Source organism: Microcaecilia unicolor, chromosome 2 (genome assembly GCF_901765095.1).
Source record: "Microcaecilia unicolor chromosome 2, aMicUni1.1, whole genome shotgun sequence".
Taxonomy (NCBI): domain Eukaryota; kingdom Metazoa; phylum Chordata; class Amphibia; order Gymnophiona; family Siphonopidae; genus Microcaecilia; species Microcaecilia unicolor.
This window is the reverse complement of record NC_044032.1, coordinates 536,209,522-536,236,938: the sequence shown is the minus strand read 5'-3', so window position 1 is coordinate 536,236,938 and position 27,417 is coordinate 536,209,522. Positions and strand designations below refer to the sequence as shown.

Genomic DNA, 27,417 nt, shown 5'->3' with positions numbered 1-27,417 from the left:
CTGTGTTACAAAACAAAAACAAACAAAAACTCCCCAGAGTATACAGAATGTAAAAACTCTCGATGGTGACTGAGCTAGGCACATCACCATTAAAAGTTTTTACAAAATATATATATATGTTGCATTTGAATAAAGGCTGCTTCTTCACACCAATTCTTGAGGCCTACGTATTTCTCTCTCTCTATGCTAGTTCAATAACAATAAACATCTCCATAGGGGGCTAAGGCGGAAACTGCAGTTGAAATAAACAGACAAGAAGGTTAGGACAAAGGCACTGGGATACATAAATGGATGACTAAATTGAGGGCAGATTATCTGAACAATAGAATAAGGTATGCAAAATTAGTCAGTTGCAAGGTGTGTGGCAAGCTAGTCCAGATGCAGAGTGGGTGGACAGTCAGTTACTCAGTTCATGCAAGTGATGTACATGTGCACAATTCTGCCTGTCAACTCCCTAGAAACCCTCTAGCTCCCTTCACTCTCCACTATTACTCCCTCCTACATTTGCTTGACATCTCGTGCTGCTCCACCTTCTCTTACCTAGGCCTATCACTCTAGAAATTGCCTCTCTCTCTACAACTGTCAGGAACACAATTGAAGGCAGCCATTAAGACTTGACATTTTGAACTAGCATTTGAAATGGGCCCCTGAACAAAGAAATATTAACCTTCGTTTATATCTTCATCCCAGCACATACAAGACTTCTAATGACTCGTCCTTCTTTTTCTTACTTTGCTCTGAACAATCATGCTCACGTTTTAAAATTGCCCTGAAGACCCATCTGTTTTCCATAGCTTAGGCTGGTGGTACTCCTCCAGTCAATGGCATCCCTCTGGCAGTAGCATTGGTGTGTCTGCAGCTTCTTACCTATTTCTATCATTCCTCTCTTACTTTCCTCTGTATCTCATTAAGTTGTAGTTCCTTCCTTGTTCCTTGCTTGCTTTTAATTTCTTGTACACCACTTTGGCTTTGTTAAAGGTGGTATATTAAATGTCAAACTAAACTAAACTTTTTTTCCACAGTCTTTACAAGTCATATACCAGAGCTCCATACAAATTTCTACATCATGGGTCCTATATCTGGCCTTTAGGTGTCACCACTGCACAACTGATTTCCTCCCTCACCTCAGGGGCTATGAGTGCTACCTGCTCAGTATTCCAAGTCTTAGGAAGCTGTAGACTTAAGCCAGGAATGGAACTCAGGAGCTCTGGATGGCAGTATGCAACACTACCACTAGGCATTCAGGCCTGCTCTGACTATGCACATACCTTTGAGTAAAAGGCTGAGCTATACAGCGTTCTGTGTAGTATGCTTATATTTCATAGCACGTATTAGGTTCTACATGAAACTTCTGAGTCAAGCATGTAGAAAGAGCATGTTTTCCCCATGTAGCTACTAAACTCAACTTACAGGTACTATTCAATGAGACCTTTCCTCAGTTCTGTGCATTTGTGTTTGTGCATTTGTGTGGGTGTATGTATGCACACATCTCTAAGGGGCCCTTTTACTAAGCTGCGGTAGGCTCTACGCGCGTGCAGAGCCCCCAAATGAGACTACCACCAGGCCAGCGCACCCTCATGGCAGTAATTTCAGATTTGGCGTGTACCCAGAATTTATGGATGAATTATTTATTTATTTCCTCCAATGTGTGCTGTTCCAGCTGTAATCAGCACTTGGCGTGTGCTGATCGGTCCTTTACCGCTAGATCAAGGGTGGTGTTAAGAGCTCAGGTCAGTTTTGGGCGCTCACTGGTTTCATTTTTACCGCAGGCCCTTTTCCCGTTCCATTTAAAAAAAGGCATTTTTTGTAGATGTGGTAAAAACTGGCCCAGCATGTGCCCAATACACACGCCTATACTACCACAGGCCACTTTTTACCGCAGCTTAGTAAAAGGGCCCCTAAGACAGATAAAATAAAGCAGTTTACCTGTGCACAACAATTTCAAGCCTTTGAAACATTTGTCCTAACAGAAACTATTGCCCACAGCCCATTTGTCTGAGCAATTACTTTAATTCTTCAAAGAATGTCAATGAAAAGAATAACTTTTCATTGACATTCTTTGAAGAATTAAAGTAATTGCTCAGACAAATGGGCTGTGGGCAATAGTTTCTGTTAGGACAAATGTTTCAAAGGCTTGAAATTGTTGTGCACAGGTAAACTGCTTTATTTTATCTGTCTTAATTTATTGCCAAAAAAGATCTAACTTGTATGCATCAATATCCTCCTGCCACATGATTGCGTGGCAGTACAACTTTCCAACAGATCAATTCTGGGTAAGTCTTCCCATAGAATCTTAAGGAATTATGTGTTAGGCAATAAAAAACTAAATGCCTTGAAGATCAAAATTAAAGGATATGAACAAGAAAACCACAGCCACACACTAGCAGATTAAGAGACACCAGAGAAACAGCTTCAGGAGAACCTAATAGTGAGCTAACCCCAGCACAAACTGGAAAATATTTTAAAAAACTATAAAAAAGCACAATCTATTTTGCAAACCATTATGCACGTGACTGACCTTGTAATTTTTGGTTTTCCTTCTCCATTCTGAGAAGCAATATCTGTTGAAGAATCGCTTTCTGCCACAGCTCACGGATTTGTCGTGACGTTCGGCTCCTTTCTTCTACCCCCAGCTTGAAGGGACCATCTTCAAAAACAGGCTCTAGAGGAGATCTGGGAGGGAGATCTCCCAGTTCTGAGCGATCTAAAGAATACAAAGATGAAATATCATTAGTATATGCCTTAGTTTTGGCTTTGAGCCATCACAACCCTAAGAAGCACAATAGTTTGACGAATCCCCTCTGTGGTTTGCTTTATTAAAGCATTAAACAAAATAGATCTCACCCAAAATAACCGTGTCCAAACATTCTGAAAGGACAGAGAATGAACATACACTCGCCTTGCTTAAAATATGCTTAACTTCTAAAAGCAAACTAACAGGTTATTCATCCCGATATGCAGATTTTACTAGAATGAGCAGTCTGCACTAAGTCAACAGGAACTGAACTATACATAGACAATGAATTATGTGGCAGTTTTGTGTACCTGGAAGGATTCTTTAGGGTGTGTACAATATCTAAGATCACTGTTTCTATTAAAATCTAGTGTGTTATACTTGATCAGTAAGCCAAGATTAATTCTTGTATACTGGTGAAGGGGAAATAAAATAAAGAGCAGCAGGTCTCATTAAAGGTACATAAAAAGGAAAACAAAATCCAACAAATCATACATCTTTCTTTTCATATGGACAATATTTAGTTCAACTGCTGGAAAAAAAAGCACTTATGTTTATTTATTTATTTGGATTTATTTACCACCTTTTGAAGGAATTCACTCAAGGCGGTGTACAGTAAGAATAGATCAAGCATGAGCAATAGACAATTACAGCAGTAAAAATATTCAAAAACAATACAAAGTATGGCATGGTATACTATTTACAATACTTCACTTAAGCTTCCAATAGATAAATATCCAAATTCAAAGACACAGTTTCACACGCCTTGTGTAAATATTATATTGAAATACAGAACTTAATGATCTGCTGTTTAATTTTAACAAAGACACTCAAAAATGTGGAGAAAAACAGGGGAATTCAGTACCGCCACCCAGCAAACCCGAAAGCAACGGGTTATAAGGCTAAAGCTTGGCGAATCATCATATAACCCCCGAAAAAACCTCCACACATTGGAAAGTTAAATAATATCAATTCCACATAAATAAATGTCCAAAAATAATAATAATTTTTTTTTTTTTTACATTTGTACCCCGCGCTTTCCCACTCATGGCAGGCTCTATGCGGCGGGCAATGGAGGGTTAAGTGACTTGCCCAGAGTCACAAGGAGCAGCCTGTGCCGGGAATCGAACTCAGTTCCTCAGGACCAAAGTCCACCACCCTAACCACTAGGCCACTCCTCCGCTCCTTAGATGTCGACAAATGTCCAAATTTCAATACATCTAGTCCAAATGAACAAACAGCAGATCATTGCCTGTTTCCAAAAAGAAAGCGATACAGAGAATATCTGTCTCAGAAAAATATACTGCTTTACACAATGTTGCTCTGCTTTGTAGAGTTACTGGTTACTTATTTTGACTCCCGCCACAGTGGTGTCTCATACTCCGAGTATAGTGCTGGGCAGACTTATACGGTCTGTGCCCTGAAGAACACAGGTACAAATCAAAGTAGGGTATACACAAAATTAGCACATATGAGTTAACTTGTTGGGCAGACTGGATGGACCGTGCAGGTCTTTTTCTGCCGTCATCTACTATGTTACTATGTTTTGTCACCTTCCTCTGGACCACTTCAAGTCTTCTTAGATCTTTAGCAAGATACGACCTCCAAAACTGAATACAATACTCCACAGGTGGGGCCTCACCAATGACTTGTACAAGGACATCAACACCTCCTTTCTTCTGCTAGTTACATCTCTCTCTATACAGCCTAGCATCCTTCTGGCCACAGTTACCGTCTTGTCACACTGATTTATCACCTTCAGATCCTCAGATACTATCACTCCAAGGCCCCTCTCTCTGTCAGTGCATATCAGCTTCTCACCACCTAACATATACGTTTCCCTTAGATTTCTACTCCCTAAGTGCCTTACTCTGCACTTCTTTGCATTACATTTTAATTGTCAAACATTAGACCATTCTTCTAACTTTAGCAGATCCTTTTTCATGTTTTCCATTCCCTCAGGGGTGTTCACTCTTACAAATCTTGGTATCATCCGCAAAAAGGTAACCCTTACCTTCTAACCCTTCAGCAATGTTGACCACAAATATAATGAACAAAATCAGCCCTAGCACCAATCCCTGAAGCACTCCACTACTCACCTTTCCTTCCTCTGAGTGAATTCCATTAACCACCAACCCTCTGGCATCTGTCAACCAGCTCCTAATCCAGTTCATGGCTTTGGGTCCTAAGTTCAGCCTGTCAAGTTTATTCTAGAGCCTCCTATAAGGAACACCAATGTACAGGACACTCATGCAATGTTTGTCTGAGACAGGTAAACGGATCTAAGGCCTTTCCTTCACACCAGACAGAAAACATCTTCCATTAAAAACCATTGAGACCTAGTGTGGTCTCTCCTGGAACCCAAATCTGTGACATTTCAGACAGATCTAGAGTAGCTAAAGTTACTCTCTTAACATTCAGACTGTGAGGGCAAGAGAAATGATGCTGGGATGCAACTGCTTTCCATGAGCATGTACGATTAACATTAGGGATTATCCTAGTTTGATGGGCCTTCTTATGGAAATGTGAGGAGGGAACCATGCTTGTACTGGCCAACAGAATGCTATGAGCATCGTGATTCTCTGATGCAGAGTTTCAGTCTTTGCTATTAGGGGGAATGCATACACAACATTCTAACTCTGAATCTAGGAGGATGGTGTTCAAAGCATTTGCCATGCATCCCTATCCTGGAGCAGAACCAAATTACCTTCTTGTACTAAGGGACTACATCCTACAACTTTTGAGTGGCCTGAGTTCACCGAGTGCTGAAAGTCAATTGTGGCCCAAACTACTCAACAAGCCCCATGCTGAAGGCTGCTGACTCATTTGTATCTCTTCCCCAGTAGATTCCATGTCTAGCAGAGCTCCTATGAACACCAATCGACATGACAGGCTTTATTGGGATTTTGGGCATGCTGAACCCTAGTGACTTCAGAACCTGAATGGTTATGCCCATGGATATTTAGGCTCCTTCCTAAGATGCACTCTTGACCAGCAAATCATCCAGAGAGGGAAACATATGCAACTTGTTAGTGGAGATGCACAGATACCATGACCAGGTATTTTGTGAACACTTGTGATGCTAACACAAGGCTAAAAGGCAAAATATGGCACTAGTAGTGGTGTTTCCCTATTACAAATTTGAGATACCTCCAATGACTTGGATGTATCTCTATGTGGGTAAACATCCTTCAAGTGCAGAGAATATAACCAGTAGCCTTTTTGGAAATAAGGAATGATTCCTAGGAAATCTTGAACTTTTCTCAAAATAGAAATTTGTTCAAAGCTCTTATGTGTAGGATGGGCAAACAACCTTCCTGTCTTTTTCAGGACTAGGAAATAATTGGAGTAAATGCCTTCTTTCACCAATGGATCAGGTTCAATTGCATTCGTCTCTAAAAAGGAAAACAGCTTACATGGAAGCTAGTTCCCCATGTGGAGAGACTGATCAAGATGACTACCAGTGAGCAACTTAGAGGCAATCTGAATAGTGGAAGACTGGTTATTTTTTCCTGCAACCAGTTGAAAACCCCATCCTCGGTTTTGGCTTGGGAGCAGGATGTGGCTTTGGTGCTCTCTGCGGTCTAGGACAAGAGCAAGATCCCTGCTGAATTTGATGGGAACAAAAAAAAAAAAAAAAAGAGGAGAGTACCTATGCCTATAAGAACAGTAGGTTCTCCTTTGCCCCCTCCCCCCACTCATATACCTCCCAGAAGGGCTGGAGGCTGGTTCAGAAGTGGGCCACGAGAGGGCCTTCGGGGTTTCAAAGTGTTCCATAATTAGGGAAGCAGCTTCATTAACCTCATCTCCAAAGAGATCTTCTCCACAGCAAGATGTTCTTGCACCTTATATCAGAAGTCCAGACCCATGAAAGTCCCTATGCTCCAATACTTAGTGCAGGAGCTATCAAAGCATTTTAGGTCATGTGGATCATATGTTTTCCATACTCCTTCCCTTGCCATTAGGAAATTAAGTTGCATGGATTTATCTTGAGGAAAAGCATCCACAGTCTGCTTAATCTTGCACACAGCTCATCAAGGTTTAGTAAGAAGCTATATAAATGAGCACAACTTCCCTTCAAAACTGTCCATTTTCCAGGCATCCCTCTTCAGGAGCACCAAAGAGTGAGATCTGGAGCTCTCACACCCTTAGAGAATGATTTCAGCCATACTATAATGATGAGGAAGTTATTGTTTCTATCATTGTAATGACTGAATATACAGAGAGAAGTCTTCCACATTCTCATCTGACTATCCTTAAGGATTCAGTGAATGGGCACCATCACAACCTCATTGGGAGGGTTACATAATTTAAGAATATCCAGCATTTTTACCCCATGTTCCTTCTTTGTCTCTAACTTAAACTGAATGGCTTTCACCATTTTCCAAAACAAATCAAAGCATGGCTCTTCAGGTGGGAACTTTTTCCTTTCAGCTGGATCCAACAGTAAGCCAAACAGAGCCCAGAGAACTAAGCAGTGCTCAGACTCTGATCCAGTAAATATTTTTAAAGGTCAAGTCTAAGCCTGAATCCAGCCAGACCACTGAACCTCAATGGTCAGCCTGAACTGAAGGCATCTAGACACCAATGTCCCCTTGAATTACACTGAAGCTTCCTCCCCTAAAGCACTGGAGATAGACAACTGTACGGGCAGACTTTGAATCTCCTTCATGTACTACATGAGGCTCAGATCAGCTGGAAGACGTTATGAATTGACACTGACATTGTCAAAGATGAGGCATCAAACCAGGCAAGGAGTTTCAGGAACTTATTTATCTCCTCCTCAAAGGCTGACAATGCCAAAGGTCTCCTTTGTCACGTCTGTGGCCGTGACCACCCTCAGACTTACCTTATTTCTGGGGGCAGCATCTGTGCTGGCTTCTGTCTGTTTCTGTGTTAGTTTTGTCTCTGTTTCTGTGTGCTGATTACTTCACTAGACCTCACCTGTGTGGGCTATGCCTCTCTGGGGAGCCAGCACCTAAGATGGCTTCCACCTGTTCTGTTCCAGCTTCCAAGATGGCTCCTGTCTGTCCTTCCTGTGTGCACACTTCCTATGTGTGTCAAGCCTCTCTCTTTGGTGTGTGTTTCCTTCTTCCGTCCTGCTGTAGGTGACATCATCAGGGAGAGCCTTCATTCAGGGCCTTTGCATGTGTTATGCCAAAAGGTCGTCAGGTTAGTCAGTGTACTGTTGCGCTGGGGCTCTTGCCCATCTGCTTATTGTGTCTGTGTACTGCTAGTCCTTCTGTGTGGGCTCTTGCCCTTCTGCTTGTGTGTCTGTGGACTGCTTGTCCTTCTGGTGCTCCACTCTGTGTTTGAAGCCACTGTAGCTTCAGCTTTTGTGGGTTCCCTGTCTGTGCTGGGAGCTGCTGAAGCTTCAGCCTTTGTTTGATCCCTGTCTGTGTTTGGAGCTATTGAGCTTCCAGCCTTTGTTTGTTCCCCGTCGGTGGTTGTTAGCTCCTGAGCGTCAGCCATTGCCCTGACCTCTGCTAGTGCCTGGTTTATTCTCTACCTGCTGCATGTCTCTGACTATTGCCTGAACCCGGATATTCTCTGCTTGCTGCTTGTCTCTGACTATAGTCTGAACCCTGATACTCTGTGTGCTTTTGCCAAGCTTGTCTGCTTATCTTGAACCCCGCTTCAGCCAAGCTTGTATGTATGTCCTGACCCCTGCTTCTGCCCAGCTTATGTGTATCTCCTGTGTCCTGCTTCTGCCTAGCTTGTACGTATATCCCGAACCCTGCTTCTGCCTAGCTAGTGCATATCCTGTATCCTGCTTCTGCTTAGCTAGTGTATATCCTGAATCCTGCTTCTGCCTAGCTAGTGTATATCCTGAATCCTGCTTCTGCCTAGCTAGGGTATATCCTGAACCCCGTTTCTGCCAAGCTTGTATGTGTTTCCTGACCCCTGCTTCTGCCAGGCCTGTATGTGCCTCCTAGCCTCTGCTTTGCCAAGCTTGTATGTATATCCTAGCCCCTGCTCCTGCCAAGTCTTTGTGCACATCCTGTCTGCTCAGTCTGTCTTGTGTTTCTTGCTTAGTGGCTGCGTAGCAGCTTTCAGTCCTAGTCTAGTATCTAGCCTAGTGTATCCCAGACCCAGGGTGGGTCCTCTGGATCTTCAGCTCCTGCTTTGTCCTGCAAGTCCTGCCGGCCACCCGCACTTGGGAGTTCAACTCCTGAGGAACGGTGGTCAAGCACGGGTGAAGCTGTTCCTGTTCTGCCTGCTCTAGTTGCCTGCCTCAGTTACTACTCCAGTCCATAGTTCCAGTCCTGCTCTTCCTTGTATCCAGTTCCAGGGTGGTCTTGCCTGCCTCTGCCGCTCCTCGGCAGTGGCCCAAGGGCTCACGAATTCCGGTTCTGCCTCGAGAACCCGACATCATTTATGTACTACATGAGGCGCAGATCAGCTGGAAGACGCTATGAATCGACACTGACATTGGCCACCTCCTTTTGAGTCACTTGTGGAATACCTGGGTCCTACTTTGATCTCCTTGGAGGCTATCATTAGCGTTAACAAGGATGAGTAGTCCCCCATGTGCGGTTGCTTCAAGAATACTGGAGAAAGCAGTATCTCAATACCAGCTCTGAAAGGGTATGATGTCAATACGTCCTGGCCTCAGCACAACACCGTGAACCCAATTAAGAAGAGAGCAAATTCTTCATTTCCTTTACATGGCATTCAGCCAATAGCTAATCCCAGTAGACTATCAATGCTTGACATCAAGGACAATTGAAGTACCGTTCATGTCCGTGCATTCCAATAATCCAGTGCAGCTCCAGAGACCTTCAAGACTGGTACTTTCAATGCAGATGTTGACATACTGAACTCAGAAGCATTAAAGATCATCTCATGCTGTTCTTCACAGCCATAAATACCGCCGTCTCTAAGAGCACAGATGACAACCATTAGGTTTATAAGTCCTAAGATACTGCTATCACCATTTTTGACTATCTGCTTAAAGTACAACTGCAACAAAACCAAATGACTCAAGACCCTTAAAAAGGTTTGACTAGGTGCTCATGCAAAAAAACAGAGAAAATTTGAACATGACCAAAAAGCCTAAGCAGGGCCGCTAATTGCGGTGAAGTGGGGAAGGGGACTAAAAGGTCAATATGACAGTGATCTGAAGAGAAAAATTATCTTTGAAAGTTCTCACAGAGTGCAGTGGGAGATGTCCCTTTGGCTGCATGGACAAGCAGAGTGAAGGCAGTCCCACATGACAATGATGAGTGGAAAATGCATGGTCTCCATGCGGGTTCTGTCAGATGACATCACCCAACTGTGAAGACCTGCTATCCTGCTTGTCCATACAGAGAGAAAATTTCTAAATATAAACAAAAGAGAAAATATATGGTTGGTCCTAGCAAAAAAAGAATAAAAAATAATTATTACGGCTCAGAAAAGCAGACTGATGTAATGCTCAATCCAAGCAGTACTGTAAATTTTAAACAGCTAAAACCAAGGCTAATACTGAGAAATCACATCTTATTAGACAAAAACAATAAGGTAATGAGGAACTACCACTTTGGTGTACACATTACCTCTAACAGCAAGAAAAACAGGTGGATCTAAATGGGAAGGGTAAATTGCAAACATATTTATCAGGGCTCCATTAGAAGTGATGCAGAGCAAACATGCTTTGCTGAACTACCTAACAACAAGAAAAGCTACAGTGAAGAAATAAAATGCCAGCTAATCTTTAACTACATTGTTTATACCCTAAAACCTGGGACTTGAAAATGCCACTCAGCACTGGACTTTTACAGATAACTAACCACAAAATAAACACATCAACACCATCTGGGCTTCTCTTAGTTGTCTCCCCTACTGAAGCAAACAGTGGACAAGGGCAGTACATCTTGTAAAAGGTGCTTGGTCTGGTCAACAGGGTATTGTTCTCATGTGTATTTAAGATCAACTATGTTCAGCAAATACACACACACATATATATATACATATACATACATACATACATGTATGTATATTATTACTGGAAAACGAGTAAAGCATATGTCAGCAAGACTTGAGTGTTTGGCTATTGAGGAGTGATACTTTCTATTCCTTAAGGAATTATTAGGCAAAACTGATCCATGAATTCCCTTTTATAAATAAGTTATATACTTCACATAAGAGTGCCCCCTCATATAATCCAGGCCCCTCCCCTTTCATCTTCCAACCAAACAACAAACTGAACCCTTATGACACTGAACTGAAATCCTGTTTTGATATATATGTTACACATCAACCAATCTACCAGACCCGGCTATATGCATCTATCAGCCTTTTAGTTATGAAATGGTTGAAAGAGGACCCCACTGTGAACTCACATGAACCTGCCACATTTTGGGGTCTTTTCCCCTCAACAGATCTTTAGGCATCATACATTCCCATACTGCGCTCCCGTTATATTGAAGACTACAAAGCAGGTACTGAAAATTTTTTTTCTTTTGCATATGAAGGTTTTAAAATGTTTCCTTATCTTTGGTACACGGGGCCCATTCTGCCTGATGTGATGAAAAAGAAAATGGATAGGAGAGAAAGAACAGAGGGAGGGAGGTCTCATTTCAGGAGAGATGTGCTTCAAGTTAAAAACAAAAAATTGAAATCACAGTAAGCAAAGCACTAGCCATAATCATGTGTGAGATAAGAAACAGGGAGAAGCAGAAGCTGTTGGGTAAAGTTTACAGTGGAAAAGAGGACTTGGAACTGATACAGGTGGTATTTTGTTGGGGTCACCGAGTTCTACTATCTCCGCTGGAAGTGGGAACTATGTTGTGGTCATTGAACCCCTTTTAGGCACATTTACTGAATCCCCCTTTTGTAAGCATCACTGCACGCCACTGGCATGTAATGTATCTGAAATGCACACACATTTTCAGCTCAAGTGCAAGTGAAAATCTGTGTATGAGCATATGAATGCCACTGGGGCTGGTTCTGAGTGCTCAATTTATACAGGCGCATAGGCACCCATATTGCCATTATAAAACTGGTGCTACTGTTACTCTGATGAAACTGCCCTCATAAAATTAATCCCACAAGGGAAACAGCATTTCTCACAATTTTTATTTTTTGTTACATTTGTACCCCGCGCTTTCCCACTCATGGCAGGCTCAATGCGGCTTACATGGGGCAATGGAGGGTTAAGTGACTTGCCTAGAGTCACAACGAGCTGCCTGTGCCTGAAGTGGGAATCGAACTCAGTTCCTCAGTTCCCCAGGACCAAAGTCTACCACCCTAACCACTAGGCCACTCCACAATAACACGATAGGGTCTGCTTTACAAATCAGGAAACATCATTGCTAAAGATAGAGGCCCTTTTACTAAAGCTTAACGTGCACTATGGACAAGCAGTATTTAGTGCCTGCTAAGCTTTATTAATTTGCAAATTTTGTGCCCTTTTACTAATCATTTCAGCAGTGGGTTTCAGGAAGCAATAACTGAACGGCAGTAATCTTAATCTACGTGGGCACCAGGTTATTCACATAAGCAGATCAGCTAATAGTTTTGGCCATAAATGATACGGGAAAGGGAATGAAAACATTGTTTCAGTCTTGCTGATGGCACAAAACTGAACTGGGTAGCAAACTGAGGTGATAACAGCTTCATCCTGCACAAAGGCTAGGGAAGGAGGACAACTACTGTGGGCGCCAAGTCAGGAAGGGTGGGGTACCACATCAGTCTGAGTCTATGTGTAGGAAAAACAAAGGGAGTGGGCACCAAACAGCAACCTTTAAACCAGGGCTGTGCTTTGTCAAGTGATTGACCTGTGCACATAGATTGCATACTCTGGAGGAAAAGATGAGAATATGATTATATGTAAGTCTGTGTGTGTGGTTTGTGGGGAGGGGCGGGGGGGGGAGATGTCAAAATGCAAAAAGACAAGCAAATTACACAGTGCATTCTGCTAAAAAGTGTCAAGAAACCACAAAGGCAAGTGCTATAGGACTATTTTGGGAACTTGCAATTCTTTTCTGTGGTACCTTCTCCACACCAGCTGAAAAGCCAAGTGATTTACTGCTACACATGCAGAGACTTCTAACCAGAGCTCTGCCAGCTCAACACATGCAGCGTGGTACATTTTTAAGATTTTATTGAGGGAAGGAGTTGAGAAAGGGGAAAATGCTGGCACAATTATTAACAACTGCCTATTAATTTTACTTGTATACAAAGTTAACAGTGTATGTGGCATTCCAGACAGGCAGGTCAGAAAGGAGTGAAGAAATGATTAATACAGTTCACAAAAGGCACAAAAGATAAGCATACAATTTGTTTTTTTGGGGGGGAAGCTGTTGATGATATGTTGAAATCCTCTGCTCAGTGTGCTGCGGCGGCTAAGAAAGCAAATAGAATGTTAGGTATTATTAAAAAAGGAATGGAAAACAAAAGTGAGGACTTTATAATGCCTTTGTATCGGTTCACGGTGCGACCGCACCTTGAATACTGTATTCAATTCTGGTCACTGCATCTCAAAAAAGATATAGTGGAGTTAGAAAAGGTACAGAAAATGATAACGGGGTTGGGACAACTTCCCTAAGAGGAAAGGCTAAAGCGTCTAGGGCTCTTCAGCTTGGAGAAGAGATGGCTGAGGGGAGATATGATAGAAGTCTATAAAATGAGTGGAGTGGAATGGGTAGACGTGAATCGTTTTTGTACGCTTTCCAAAAATACTAGGACTAGGGGGCATGCGATGAAGCTACAAAGTAGTAAATTTAATACGAATCGTAGAAAATGTTTCTTCACTCAATGTGCAATTCAACGCTGGAATTCGTTGCCAGAAAATGTGGTAACGGCAGTTAGGTTAGCGGGGTTTAAAATGAGTCTGGAGGGCTTCCTAAAGGAAAAGTCCATAGACAATTATTAAATTGACTTGGGAAAAATCCACTGCTTATTTCTGGGATAAGCAGCCTAAAATGTATTTGTGGCCTGGATTGGCCACTGTTGGAAACAGGATGCTGGGCCTGATGGACCTTTGTTCTGTCCCAGTGTGGAAATACTTATGTACAGGAGATTGCTGGATCAGTGCAATAACAGGTCAAAAGGGGAAGGGTCAGATGAGGTTGGGGAGGCTTACCCAAACACTCCTGTGAAAAGGCATATAGGATTAACGTGGTAATGGAACTTCACACCTGTCAGCAATCTAGCTGTCGTGTTTTGAACCAGTTGCAAACACTGAAGATGCCTCTTCATTAAATCAGAATATAACCAATTATAGCAGTCTAATCCATTGGTAATCAAGGCATGCACCAATGGAAAAAAAAATCAGATTCTTGACCGTAAAAGTTTCTTTTTTTTTTTGTACCCACCTTAACAAGTGGAGACTTACAAAACAAGAACATAGTGGATGAGTGCAGATAAAGACCCGTATGGTCCACCAGGTACCTTTGTGTAGTACACATTTTCTTTGCCCATTTCTGTTTTTATTTTTGGGTTATTGCACCTGACACGGAGCAGGCTACTTCTCTTGTGGTTTCTTAGGATAAGTACCAGACATTTGCTTTTGAATATTCAACTTGGAGTTTAAAAAAAAAAAAGTCTCAGAGCTATAGTTTCTACACTACCATCTGTATTGCACACTTCACTACATCTCATTAGTATCAGCTTTTAATATGCAAATTGAACACTGGGTTTATATATGCTGATGTCCAGAGTTAGTTGTTATGTGTCACCATACAATGCAACATGCAGTAAATACTGGGTCCCTGGTAGGATGGCATCGCTAACAAAATAAACTATATTGCATTCTAATAAGAACCCAAGGAGTCCAGCGTGTCCCCAGAGAGACAAGAATTACACAAAAAGTGGACAGCACAGTTCACAAGCAAAGATAAAAATGTGCTCTCCTTTGATGACATACATGTCCTATTAATACATTAGTCATTATACAAAACTTGATGCCAAATAGAGACCGCAAGATCATCTGGCCATTCCTACTTCCTTCTGTAATACTGCAGGATCTTACTTGACCGAAGGACTTTTCTTTTTCCCTTTAACAGTAACCGTACATGCATCATCAATTCCCCTCAGAGGACTATCATTTCAACTACAGCATTTAAAGTCTAGTGGAAGCAAGTTATTTGCTTAACAATTGCACCGGACGTTTGACAATCCGTATGCCCTAACACGAGATGAATTGCTACTCACTAATTTCTCAGAAACAACTGTGCATTGACAAAAATTAATTAAAAGGATGCAAATTTAACAATTTACCTAATTAACAAATCAGAGAAAAATATTTATGGCATTTCTATGAAATAATCCACTACCCCTTGAAGCAGCAGTGCTACTATAGAAATAATGAATACTGCTTGACTCCAATTTCTCTTTTAGTCTTATTTTCATGTCTCCCCTTTTGTAAGACCAAATTTATCTTTCATAATTTAAAGCATGGTTAGAGCACAATGTAATGTTAATATTAATGTCATATTCCTCCTAACACCTAAGAATAGGTTCAGAGTGGATTATAATTGAAAATAAAACCAGTCTACAAAACTGGGAGCTCACAGTATAATAATCAACTTGATGTAAAGAAAAACATAGCATCAACAACTGATTAGAAAGCACATATTTTCTAGACAGATTCGTCTTTAAAAGCTTGCGAAAAGGTAAATAACGTGATTGAGATTTCGCCAAGACTGGCAAAGAATTCCAAGTTTGAGAAGCTTGATAAGAGAAAAAAGCCATAAAATATTTCTTGGAACATAAACCCCAATTAAGAGGCGAATGATAAATTTATTTTATTACCAGTATCATACTTGGAAGCCAATACATTCAACATGGAGTATATATAACAAGGGGCCACTCCCTGTAACATCTTATAGTCAAAACAGCAAAGCTTAAAAAGAACTCTAGCCTCCACTGGTAACCAGTGGAGCTTTTCGTAACATGGGGAAATAATATCAAATCTACCTAAGCCACAGATAAGATGAATCGCAGTATTTTGGATGTACTTTTACTTCTCAGTTTAGTGCTTGTGCAACACACTGCCTGCTAAAAGATGCACAAATATAGCTGTGGGTCTTTGGCCTAATATTAAAAATTTCCCCTAAATCTCTGTGTGACACAAGCCATCACATGCCAAAAATGAACTCTGTTTTATTTGCTACAAACATTTGACTATAGTAAGAGTACAAAAAACAAAATGGTATCGTTAAGTGCTAGAGAACAACATACAGTGTAAAATGATGTGACCTCTTTATTTGCACCCCGTTTACAGCGTAGTTCAGTGTTCCTCAATGCAAGGTCCAGGGACCAATGGCGGCCCCTGGAGACCTCTGGGGTGGCCCATATTGTCTTTGTTTTTTTCCTGCTACTCTGCCTCTCTACCCAGACTCAGGACAGAAAGGGGAAAGTGGATTTGGCCAGGGGGTGGGGGGAAGCCACCATTTCAAAACAGACAAAAGAGAATGCAAATACTCACAACCTTGAGGATACCCCCCCCCCCCCCCAATGAAGTTCAAAGGTGGGCTGGTGGGGATGGATGTCATTGATGTACACTGGTCAGCAGTGTTTTATCTCCCCATGGGAAGATATTTGGTGGCTTTCCTTCAGCTCATTACAATACAAAGTGGCTCCAGCTTAAAAATTAATGAAGATCACTGGCGTAGTCCCATGATGGATGGATGGGTGAGGAAAGGTTTGTGGACTGTACGTATTCTGAGTAGCGGTTGCCACCAATTCCTCTCCCCCACATTAGTTTTCAGATCAGGCAGGTTCAAGTTTGTTTCAACTGTTTTTATTATGAAATAAATGCATTACAAAGACAAACTTGTAGATACACATGCAGTCTATACAACCCAGTAAAGCTTCAAAATGCCCTGTATCCACAGAAAATTTGACCGTAAATATTTCACACTCCCTGAGTGGAGCCCTACTTGATTAATAACCCAAGATAAACCCCCCGACCTAGGTGCCTCCCTCCCTAAAGAAAAAACAACCCAATGTTAGCCCCCATCTAAATCCCCCCCTTTCCAAAACACTGAAACCCGCTCATCATCCAATCCCAACCCCCCCACCCACCGAGCCCCCTCCCTACTCAAGGTGTGTACCCTCCTTATAATCAGAGCCATCCAGAATGTTCATAGTCCATTGAGAACGAGATTCCTGCCCCGTTGAGATATTGTGTCCAAATAGGTATCCCAAATTTTCAAAAAAATGGGTTTTGCATTTGTAGGAACCTTTAGACTCCTTTGCCTCCCAGGACATCAGCTGGTGCACAAGGTTGCGCTAATGCCAATATTCAGGTCAGGTTCAAGGTTTTTCAGGGCTCCTCATATCATCACATAGTACAGGACAATTCTTTTCACCCTTTCCCACCTCCCACCCCCTTTGTGAAAAATAATTCTTGTACTAAAATATACACCATTATCTCCTTTGTAGGCAAATCTATCTCATGCACATTCATTAAAAAGGGATGGTCGGAGAGTAAGGAATTGTTGATGCCAAGTACTCTTGGCAATTGTCAATGGAATCAGCATTTCACTCACTTCCCACAGCCTTTCCTGTTACCTCCAGGGAGGACTGCAGGAACAGACTGGTTCATGGAATACCAATCTGCAATAAAAGCCACACACGTTTATGTAACAAATTTATAAACCACTAAAATAAAATAGACTGCTAATTCAAAAATTACTAATATTAAAAGAAAAACTGGTAAAACTGTACTAGGTCTAAACTAGACGTCTACAACTTTACTAAAAAGGGAAGCCATTTCATGGGCTTTTCCCCTTGACAAAAAGCTTTTGAGTCACTTCCCTGCCAGTGCACATGCTCAAACTTACACACTATATGTTTTATAAATTTAATTACGATTGCAAGACAACAAACTGTTCAATTTTGGTATGGATGCAAAATTACGAACTAGACATATGCTCACAAAATGCAAAATAGGTGACCACAAATTAGAAGTTCATTTTGTATAGATCACCTAAACTTCACTGCCATACTAGATAATTGAACAGAACCCCAATTCAGCACCTCAACTTCAGCTATGTAAATGCAAACTCACCCAATAGGTAGGGATCAGAACTAGGATGTTTCCCTTTACGGCTCATCATGCAACAGAAATCTTTAAATTCCAGGTGGCAGCATGAAAGCACTTTTGCAGGTTTTTCTTGCAGACACCAATACTTTGAGCACACTCAACTACAAAAGGCAGTAAAGGTATTAGTGAAGGTATTTAAAGCCCAAGTCACCAACATGCCACTGCTAATATGGGTTCTCATGCATATTCATTGCCATCAGCCCCACTACTTTCAGTTAGGCCAATTCACTCAAAAAAATGATGCCATGATGATAGCATGGGCTATCTATTTACTTAATATTTATACCCCCACATTATACCAAACATACTCAAATTCAATGTGGCTTACAATAAATAAAATGACAGGCAAGGTTTACAATACCATAAACAAAATATCAAGTAAGAGCAGAATAGCACAAATAAGATATTATTATTAGTTACATTTGTATCCCACATTTTTCCACCTTTTTGCAGGCTCAATGTGGCTTACATATAACCGTTAACGGCGTTAGCCGATTCCGGTCTGAACAAATACATGGTATGAATGAATACAAAGTGATATTGTGATAGAATGAGGTACATGTATGGTAGAAACAATTGGGGGGGGGGGGAACTTAGGGAGGGAAAGGGGGAAGAGTCAGGTAATGTCCACTACGGTCTTTGGTTACATTGTGTCGCAAGTGTCCAGGTATTTTTATGTTGGGTCCGTGGGGTATGCTCTTCTGAACAGGTCTGTCTTTAGTGCCTTCTGAAAATTTAGGTGGTCTAGCGTAGTTTTTACTGCTTTTGGTAATGCGTTCCATAGTTCCATAGATACAAATAAGAACTAAATAATAAACCATTGATAGCCAGTTATTACCTAACACATTCCATCAATGGGTACAAATCTCTCAAAGAGGAAAGTTTTCAATCTTTTGCAAAATACCAAGTAATCAGGCTGACCCTTGATTGCCATTGGCAGGGAGTTCCACCCCTTAGCACCTTGGTATCTAAAGTTTGCGGAGTGAACCGGCTTTATATTGCACTCTCTTGCAATCTGGAAGAGGAAGTCTAAGGTAATCCCTAGAACCAGAGGTTATATTGAGTAAGGGAATAGTTATTAAGAGCTGCATATAATCCGGTGTCATGTCATATAATATTTGAAAGACAAAAACACGTAATTTAAAAATAATTCTGGTTTTAATGGGCAGCCAGGGCAGCCTGCATAATAATGGAGTGGCTCTATCAAAATGTGATACCTTGAGGACAAGCCTAGCTGCTGTATTTTGGGCCGTTCGTAGCCATTTTAGGACAACCTCCATATATCCAGCATAGATGGAATTGCAGTAATCAAATTGAGTTAAAAATCAAGGATTGAATTTTTAGCAGGCTAAAGATGTCAGGCGAGAAATATGAGCTGGTTATCACATTTTAGCAACTCAACCTTTAAGTGCCTCATCAGAAGCTTGGGTTTCCCACGTAGGGTGATCCATTCCAGGCAATTATTTCTATGTGGGCATCTATCCCTTTGCAGCAGGTATGTGCTACCCTGTCTGTAAAGCTGCTGCCTTCATAATCAGAGTTTGCTGTAGGGATGGGCACCCAGCAAGTATTCATTTCATCATGTTTGTATGTATTTTTTCTTTTACATAAAAATTAATGTTGCACACGTACCCCCAAATTCTATATATTGTGCCCAGATTTGGGCGCGCCCCTGAGCTAACAAGCTCTTAACCATCAATAATTGGATGCTAACCACCAATTATTAATGCTAATTTGCACTGATTAGGATTTGCACGTGCATCTGGCTGTGTGTTATTCTGTAGCGCTGGGTGTGTAAATCCCACAGCGTGGAACCAAAAAGGGGACATGGCCATAGAAGGGTCATGGGCGGGTCAGGGGCATTCCAAAAAGTTGCGTGCAGCATTGTAGAATAATGAGTCAGCACATCCAACTTGGGCTCCAGGATTCACGCCAGGTTTCAGCAGGCGTAAGTCTGATGCCCAGAGAATCGGTGCTAAACGCTATTCTATAAAAGGCACACCCCCTTTATAAAATGGCGCTTAGCGCCAATATTTTCCAATACTCATTTTTGAAAGCCATTTATAGAACTCCTCCCATAGTGCAAGCTGTGTATACTCTTTCCTGAGAGATGCACATATTTGCATATTAGCAGACAACACTCATTTCAAATGACAGCCCATCTCTAATCTGCCAAAATCTGAAGAGCAGTTTAGCTAGTCCAGGTGCCTAAGTCCTAGTACAGCTCATTAATGTGCCCGATTGTCTCGGAAGTGAGCAAATCATTACAACTATTCATAAACTCATAATTGCAGCCGGATAATAATACTGGCACCCCTCATCTTCAGAGTACTTTCTTCTAAGAAAGTCAGCACACTAATCCAATAAACCATCAATAAGTTTACTAGGGGAACTGTAGTCTGGGGGTGTATTCATCAGTCTTGCCTCTAACTGGGCACTACTGTACATAGACAGAGATGCTTGAGACCTGTACAGCCCTACTGAGTTAAGGTCAAGTGCCTAAATTGAGGACTGTTGAGATTTTTAATTAGCCTTCATTTTGGTGCTAAAGAATGACCAAATGAGAAAAAACCCAGGTAATATTCACATGGAAAGTAAGGCCAGTGCAAGAGAGACTTACTTCTATGGCTTATGTCCAGATTATGGAAAGACAGACCTGGATGGACTGGTCTCTAGCAGTTGGAAAGTAAGGCAGCGCCAGGCAGACTTCCACTGTCTGTGACCCCAAAATACCAAGGACAGATCAAGAACAAGTGTGTGTATTTAACATTCATATCATATGCTACGAGTGTATCTCAGAAGGGGAGGGGAACAGACCTTAATGTTAATAAAGAGTAAAAATGTTATCAGTTTGCAATATTGTTGGACTGTTGGTTTAATCAAGCATTAACAATGAATTTGACTATGCTGCAAATAAAATTATAAAGCCACTCTTCCAAAATTATACCAAACTGCCTGTGTGTTGTTGGCATTGTGGCAAATTGCCGATTGCCCTATTTGTGATGCCAATATTTGATTATGAATGAGTGATCTGAAAAAACTGTGGCAGGTTTCACAGTCCGCCTTGCTAGGCAGACTGGATGGCCTATAAAAGCCTTTATCTGTCATCTTTTACTAATATGGAATGTACACAACCAGATCTTTCAGTGTGCTCAGGGGAGTTACAGCTGCAGTTAATTAGTTGGTATAGTGGACCAACAGAGTGAATCTCCCATTAGGGTCAATCAGATCCTACTGTACCTGACATTTTCTCTTAAGGAACTAGCTAAGGGCATGTTAAAGAAACCACTGAACAACATCTTGTTTGTTTTATGATTATGTGCTTGAAATAATTAAATGTTATAAATAAATAAGCATTCAAAGGTGTGGTTCCAACATAGTTTGCTCATTCACAGAAGGTCATTTACACAAGGCTAGTCTAGAGGGACAGAGTTGCGGTGAATGTTCATTCAGAAGCAATGTAACAGAGTAGCAATGAACTTCCACCAACTCTTGTCTAAGAAACATTGGGAACAATTTCCTTATATATCAAGAGATTCCCTAGTACTTATAATTGTTTGGGCTGAAGTCTTACTCCATGAGTTAAGATGCAAATATTAGGGCTTTTCCTACCTTTCACATAATAAAAGAGAAGGATCTGTAAAATAACTCAGTTCCCGGAAGCTAAACATAATGCACATTGCTCTAATACAAAAAACATAGTACCTGTGCTTGGAAGGGGAGATTTGGTGGCACAATCCTACTTAACCGAGACCCAGCCTAGGATAAGGCTGTGAAGCTAGAACTTTGCATGATGTTACTGAAGTTGAGATAAAGAGCTCACTCCTACAGATCACATGCAGGCCAAGCCATCCCCTTGGGGCATGACTACTCCAAGAGGTGGGCAAGTGGGGTGACCCCCTGAAACACCAAGCCAGTGGAGAGAGGGCATCATATTTATTTTTTTTTAGTCTGAGTCTGCAAGGATGTGAGCCCAAGAGAGAAGAGAGTGTCATAATTAACCCTAACCCTAAAGCCTCAGTTTTCAATGTTACTACTTTTCTCTCTCTTTAAAAAATATCCTCTAAAGATCTTACACTGAAAAGACACAGAATATTTCTTCTGCTGGTTGGCAAGGGCTTACAGGTACAGAAATGTTGCCAAAACAGGGCCCCCAATACTCCTCAGAGCAGTTAGCTACAGGTACATCCATTAATGTAGGCAACTGTGGTATGAACTATATCGCACTGCACTCACATTTTAGCAATGTAACTCCTGATCATAACCGAGTGCCTCATATTGCATCTTGGGTACAGGGAGAGCAACTTTCCATACATTCAGTTATCAGGATCTGTAAAAGCAAGCACCAATAGCAGCACCACTCTCTTCCTCCAGCACAGAGTATACAAAAAAATTGTACCTTTCCAACACTGGATACAACTTAAAATTATGGAACTGAAGCACTGGGAAGGCAACAAGCAAAGAGGACATGGCGTATCAAAATATATGCAGTCCACCAATAAGATAAGACAGGACTGGGCTCCAGTCAATGTTTTTTTACATACTGAATGATGTTTGTCTGATGGCAGACAAGACCTTTGACAAGTGACAGCAAGCATGCTACCTCTTCTTCTGAGTCAACCTGCAGCTTAATGTTTTGGGGCATTGAGCCAAGTCTATGATTATCCCAGGCCTGTGGTAGAGTATCTGAGCCAAGGGGCATACAGAATGCCAGAACTGCGATGCATAGCACTTTAATCAAGAGGAAGGGTTGCAGTCCCTATATTTAGGGTGAACAGCTACAAACCAGTTGGGTTTTCAGAATATCTTGGATGAACATGCATACCAACATTCTGCTCTAGGTACACTTTCAATAATTAGTTGTACAATTTAAATCTTACAAATTCTATAACAACTGTTATGACATCTATATTCACTCTTTTTATTAAATGTACTACTACTTATCATTAGTATTGTTATCTCAAGTTTTGTTCAACACATTGCTACTCCTATCGTTAAAACGTTTAACACATACCAACATGAATATGCATGAGATATATTTACATGTACTGCCTCCATTATGCAAATATATCCCATGCATATTCATCAAGGATATCCTGAAAACAAGACTGGTTTGAGCCCCTCCAGGATTGCAGCTGGACACCCTTGCATGTACCTTGAGAATAGAGGGCTTTCTCATAAGAGGTACATATTGGATCACACAGGTCTGAGGTCAAGGTATGCTGCATCAGGCCAGCAGGCAGGCAGTGTGGCACTGTATCCAGTATGTCTCAAGAAGCCACAGGGCATGAGATGGGTGCTGCAAAGTCAAACAGAGCCATTTAAGCTTGAAACCCAGTTGGAGACAAAGGCTTACAAGGCCTACGCTTAGCTATTACTTCAGCAGGCTTGCAGACCTTAGAATTTCAGATTTTGCAGCTGACCCATACAAGGTAGCTGAACAACTCTGACAAATGTTTGGCTTGGGGCAAATTCTTTGGCTAATTTGTAAATAAAGCTGTGTCCTTTTAAAATCCATTCATGACTCAAAGGATCTGAGTGGGTGCAGCAAACAGTGATAAGTCACAGCTGCCATCACAATGAATCTATGTTCAATGAGACAAAATCACAGGAACTTACACAGCTCAGTTCTGAAAGAAAATACACTATTTATCCTGGGGAACTGAAATCACACATACACTTCCACTAACAAGCCTTCAGAAGTGGTTCAGTTCACCACAACATAAACCCTACAGCACATTCTTCACAATATCATATACTCAAAACTCAGGAGACAGCTGTCACATCGGGCTTACATTACTTAGGAAATTCTAATTTGAGCTTTCTGAGTCAAGAGAAAAAGCTGCTCTGTTTCTGTGCTGAAATATTTTGAGAGGTGCGAGTGCTTTTCCTCTGATTTTTCCAGGAAAGATTATTTAATGCTACCGGCCTTGATGCCAATTCTAAGTGCTGTAGAATCTTAAACAGACATGAAAAAGACTGCTGGGAATATCACTCCCCCAGTGCACAGCAAATCCTACCTCTCAACAAAATCATTTCTGAACCTATTTCATTTCATTTTATGATTTATAGTATGCCTTTATCCACAGCGCAGAACAAACATACATACATAATAAAAAACACATAAAAACAGAACAAAAAAAAATCATACAATATCAAATTTTTATATATAATATTATATATATTTAGTCATCTCTTTCCTTTAACATCTTTGTACTTCCAGTTTATTATATGCTTCAACTGGGGCTACTGCATCATTTACCTTTACTCAACTACTCAGGTTTATGCTCTTTTCTCCACCTCTCCATTTAAGCCCAGCCACTGTAAACCCAATCCCCTGGTCCAGAGGCACTCACCAAAGTTCCTTCTGGAGTGTGGTGCAGGTATGCCCTCGAGTTAGGTAAGTATGAAACACTTCAGCCTTCACTGGCTTCAGTAGCACCCTGGCCACCAAAAGCATGAACTGAAGCCAAAGCTTAAACCCATCTCCCGCACCCTAGGTTGAACCACACAAAAATTTCTTTTAACATCTTTCTTTGTACCAGCTTGTAATGGTTTGTTTTGTAATCTAATCCAATCCGTTTACAGACCACTTTCTCCCCCTGTATGGGTCCCAAGACAGTTTGCAACAAAATCACCACTACAAAAAAAAGTACATTATAACAAAATTTAAAAAAGAGAGAGAGAAAATTATAAAATTGGTGTATCTTCAAAATCTTTGTAGAATTTTTGAAACAACTATGTCTTTAAACATTTGCAAAAGGTAGCATAAGACAATATTTACTTCAAGCACACTAGAAGACTGTTCCAAATTTGAACTGCTTTATAAGGGAAAGGGAAATGGGACTTGATATATCGCCTTTCTGAGGTTTTTGCAACTACATTCAAAGCGGTTTACATATATTCAGGTACTTATTTTGTACCAGGGGCAATGGAGGGTTAAGTGACTTGCCCAGAGTCACAAGGAGCTGCAGTGGGAATCGAACTCAGTTCCCCAGGATCAAATTCCACTGCACTAACCACTAGGCTACTCCTCCACAATAACAACAACTCCAATTTTCTCTTATAACGGGTACATTTAAATGACGGAAAAATCAGCAATAATAGTTTCTTGATCTAGAAGAATCTCTAGCCGAGGAAAATACTTCTAGTTGAGAAAGATTTTCAGTGCACTACCATATAAAATTTGAAATACAAAATACGATTTAAAGATAAAGGGTAATCAGCCATGAAGAGACATGGCCAAATTTAATCCTCCTAAAAAGCAATCTTGTTGCAGTATTCTGAAATAATTGAAGTAGTTTCAGCTGAGTATTTGCAAACAACATTCAAAGGTAGTTTTTGTTTTTTCATGTATCCCCAAGTAGCTCTCTTCATTGCTGTATTTTCAATTTCAAGAGCACAAAATGTAAGAAAGGATTTGGTTTAGTTTGCACCTGTGGTGCTTGTCTCCTTATCTGCTAGAGTGTAACTGGATTGCTTTATGTGTAAGACCTGAGTTTCACACCAATCTCTAATGCAACTGATTTTTGTAGATAAAGATTTTTTTTTGTTTGTTTTACTGGGCTTGAGTAGGTCTATTTGTGTACCTGATGGGGTCTTTTCCCTGGTTTTCCCCACATCAAAATTGGTCTATAAAATTTTCACAGCATTATTTTGCCCCAAGAAAGATCGATGAAAAAAACCTTCTCAGCCCCTTTCTTTGCATTACATCTTTCCAACATTCTGCTGGTTTAGAAACAAAAATAACTTTTAAAAAGACTATTAAAAAGGCTTCATGGGACTGAGCTGCTATTAATTACAGTTGTGCATCTATAATTGCTGTTTTAATTCTGTGCTGACAGGACAGTGGTGGGAGAAAGACACAGGAACTAAATACTGTGCTGATAAGCCTGTCTAGCTGTGGTGCTCACAGCTGCCAAATCTCAGTCCAGCTTTACCAACTAATCCAAGTATTATGGTGCCGCATTTAACCATAGAATAATATTATGTAAAGATGCTGCACCTCAACATGAACTTTCAGCCTCACAGCTGTAAGTAGTAATAGCAGAAGTTTACCTATCTCAGCTGTTTGTGACGACCCATCTCTCTCTAATACTTCACTCTGTAAAGTGCAACTATGCAGACAAATCGCACTTTTGCTTTACTTCAGTTAGAAAATACATCTGATTTGTTCATTAATTTTTCAGCCTTAGGTCACTTTATGAAACAGAAACCGAATCTGTATGTTACTATGTTCTGAAGAACACTTGCTACTTTCCCAGGTAATGGATTAATGAGATAAAGCCAACATGGATTTAGTGAAGAGAAATCTTGCCTCACCATTACATTTCTTTGAAGGGGTGAACAAACAGGTGAGCCGGTCGATATTGTGATCTGGATTTTCAAAAGTCGTTTGACAAAGTACCTCATGAAAGACTCCAGAGGAAATTGGAGAGTCATGGGATAGGAGGTAGTGTCCTATTATGGATTAAGAACTGGTTAAAAGACAGAAAACAGAGAGTAGAGTTAAATGGTCAGTATGCTCAATGGAGAAGGGGTAGTGGGGTTCCCCAGGGGTCTGTGCTGGGACTGCTGCTTTTTAACATATTTATAAATGATCTAGAGATGAGAGTAACTAGTGAGGTAATTAAATTTGTTGATGACACAAAATTATTCAAAGTGGTTAAATCGTAATAGGATTGTGAAAAATTACAAGAGAACCTTACAAGACTAGGAGACTGTGCATCTAAATGGCAGATTACATTTAATTTGAGCATGTGCAAAGTGAATCATGTTGGAAAGAGGAACCCAAATTATGGCTACGTAATACAAGGTTCTACATTAGGAGTCACCGACCAAGAAAGGGATCTAGGCATCATCGTTGATAAGTTGAAACCCTCTGCTCAGTGTGCAGCGGCGGCTAAGAAAGCAAATAGAATGTTAGGTATTATTAGGAAAGGAATGGAAAACAGAAATGAGAATGTTATAATGCCTTTGTATCGCTCCACATCGCACCTTGAATATTGTGTTCAATTCTGGTCACTGCATCTCAAAAAAGATACAGTGGAATTAGAAAAGGTACAGAGAAGGGCGACAAAAATGATAAAGGGGATGGGACGACTTCCCTATGAGGAAAAGCTAAAGTGGCCAGTGCTTTTCAGCTTGGAGAAAAGACGGCTGAGGGGAGATATGATAGAGGTCTATAAAATAACGAGTGAAGTGGAATGGGTAGACATGACTCGTTTATTCTTCCCAAAAATACTAGGACAAGGGGCTGTGCAATGATGCTACAAAGTAGTAAATTTAAAAGAAATCGGAGAAAATCTGGAATTCGTTGCCCGAGAATGTAGTTAAAACAGTTAGCTTAGCGGAGTTTATTTTTATTTTTTATTACATTTATACCCCGCGCTTTCCCACTCATGGCAGGCTCAATGCGACTTACATATTATATACAGGTACTTATTTGTACCTGGGGCAATGGAGGATTAAGTGACTTGCCCAGAGTCACAAGGCGATGCCTGTGCCTGCAGTGGGAATTGAACCCTGTTCCCCAGGACCAAAGTCCACCACTCTAACCACTAGGCCACTCCTCCACTCCAGTTTAAAGACGGTTTGGATGGTTTCCTAAAGGAAAAGTCCATAGACCATTATTAAGATGGACGGG

General features: G+C 41.0%; 1 protein-coding gene across 1 annotated transcript in view; it reads right to left on the bottom strand.

Moving 5' to 3' along the window:
• TBC1D1 (TBC1 domain family member 1) overlaps positions 1-27,417 on the bottom strand; it is a 447,417-nt gene that overhangs the window by 167,632 nt on the left and 252,368 nt on the right. Inside the window, 1 exon segment of the mRNA XM_030191287.1 lies at positions 2,519-2,704. Coding sequence (XP_030047147.1) covers positions 2,519-2,704 — 186 coding nt within the window.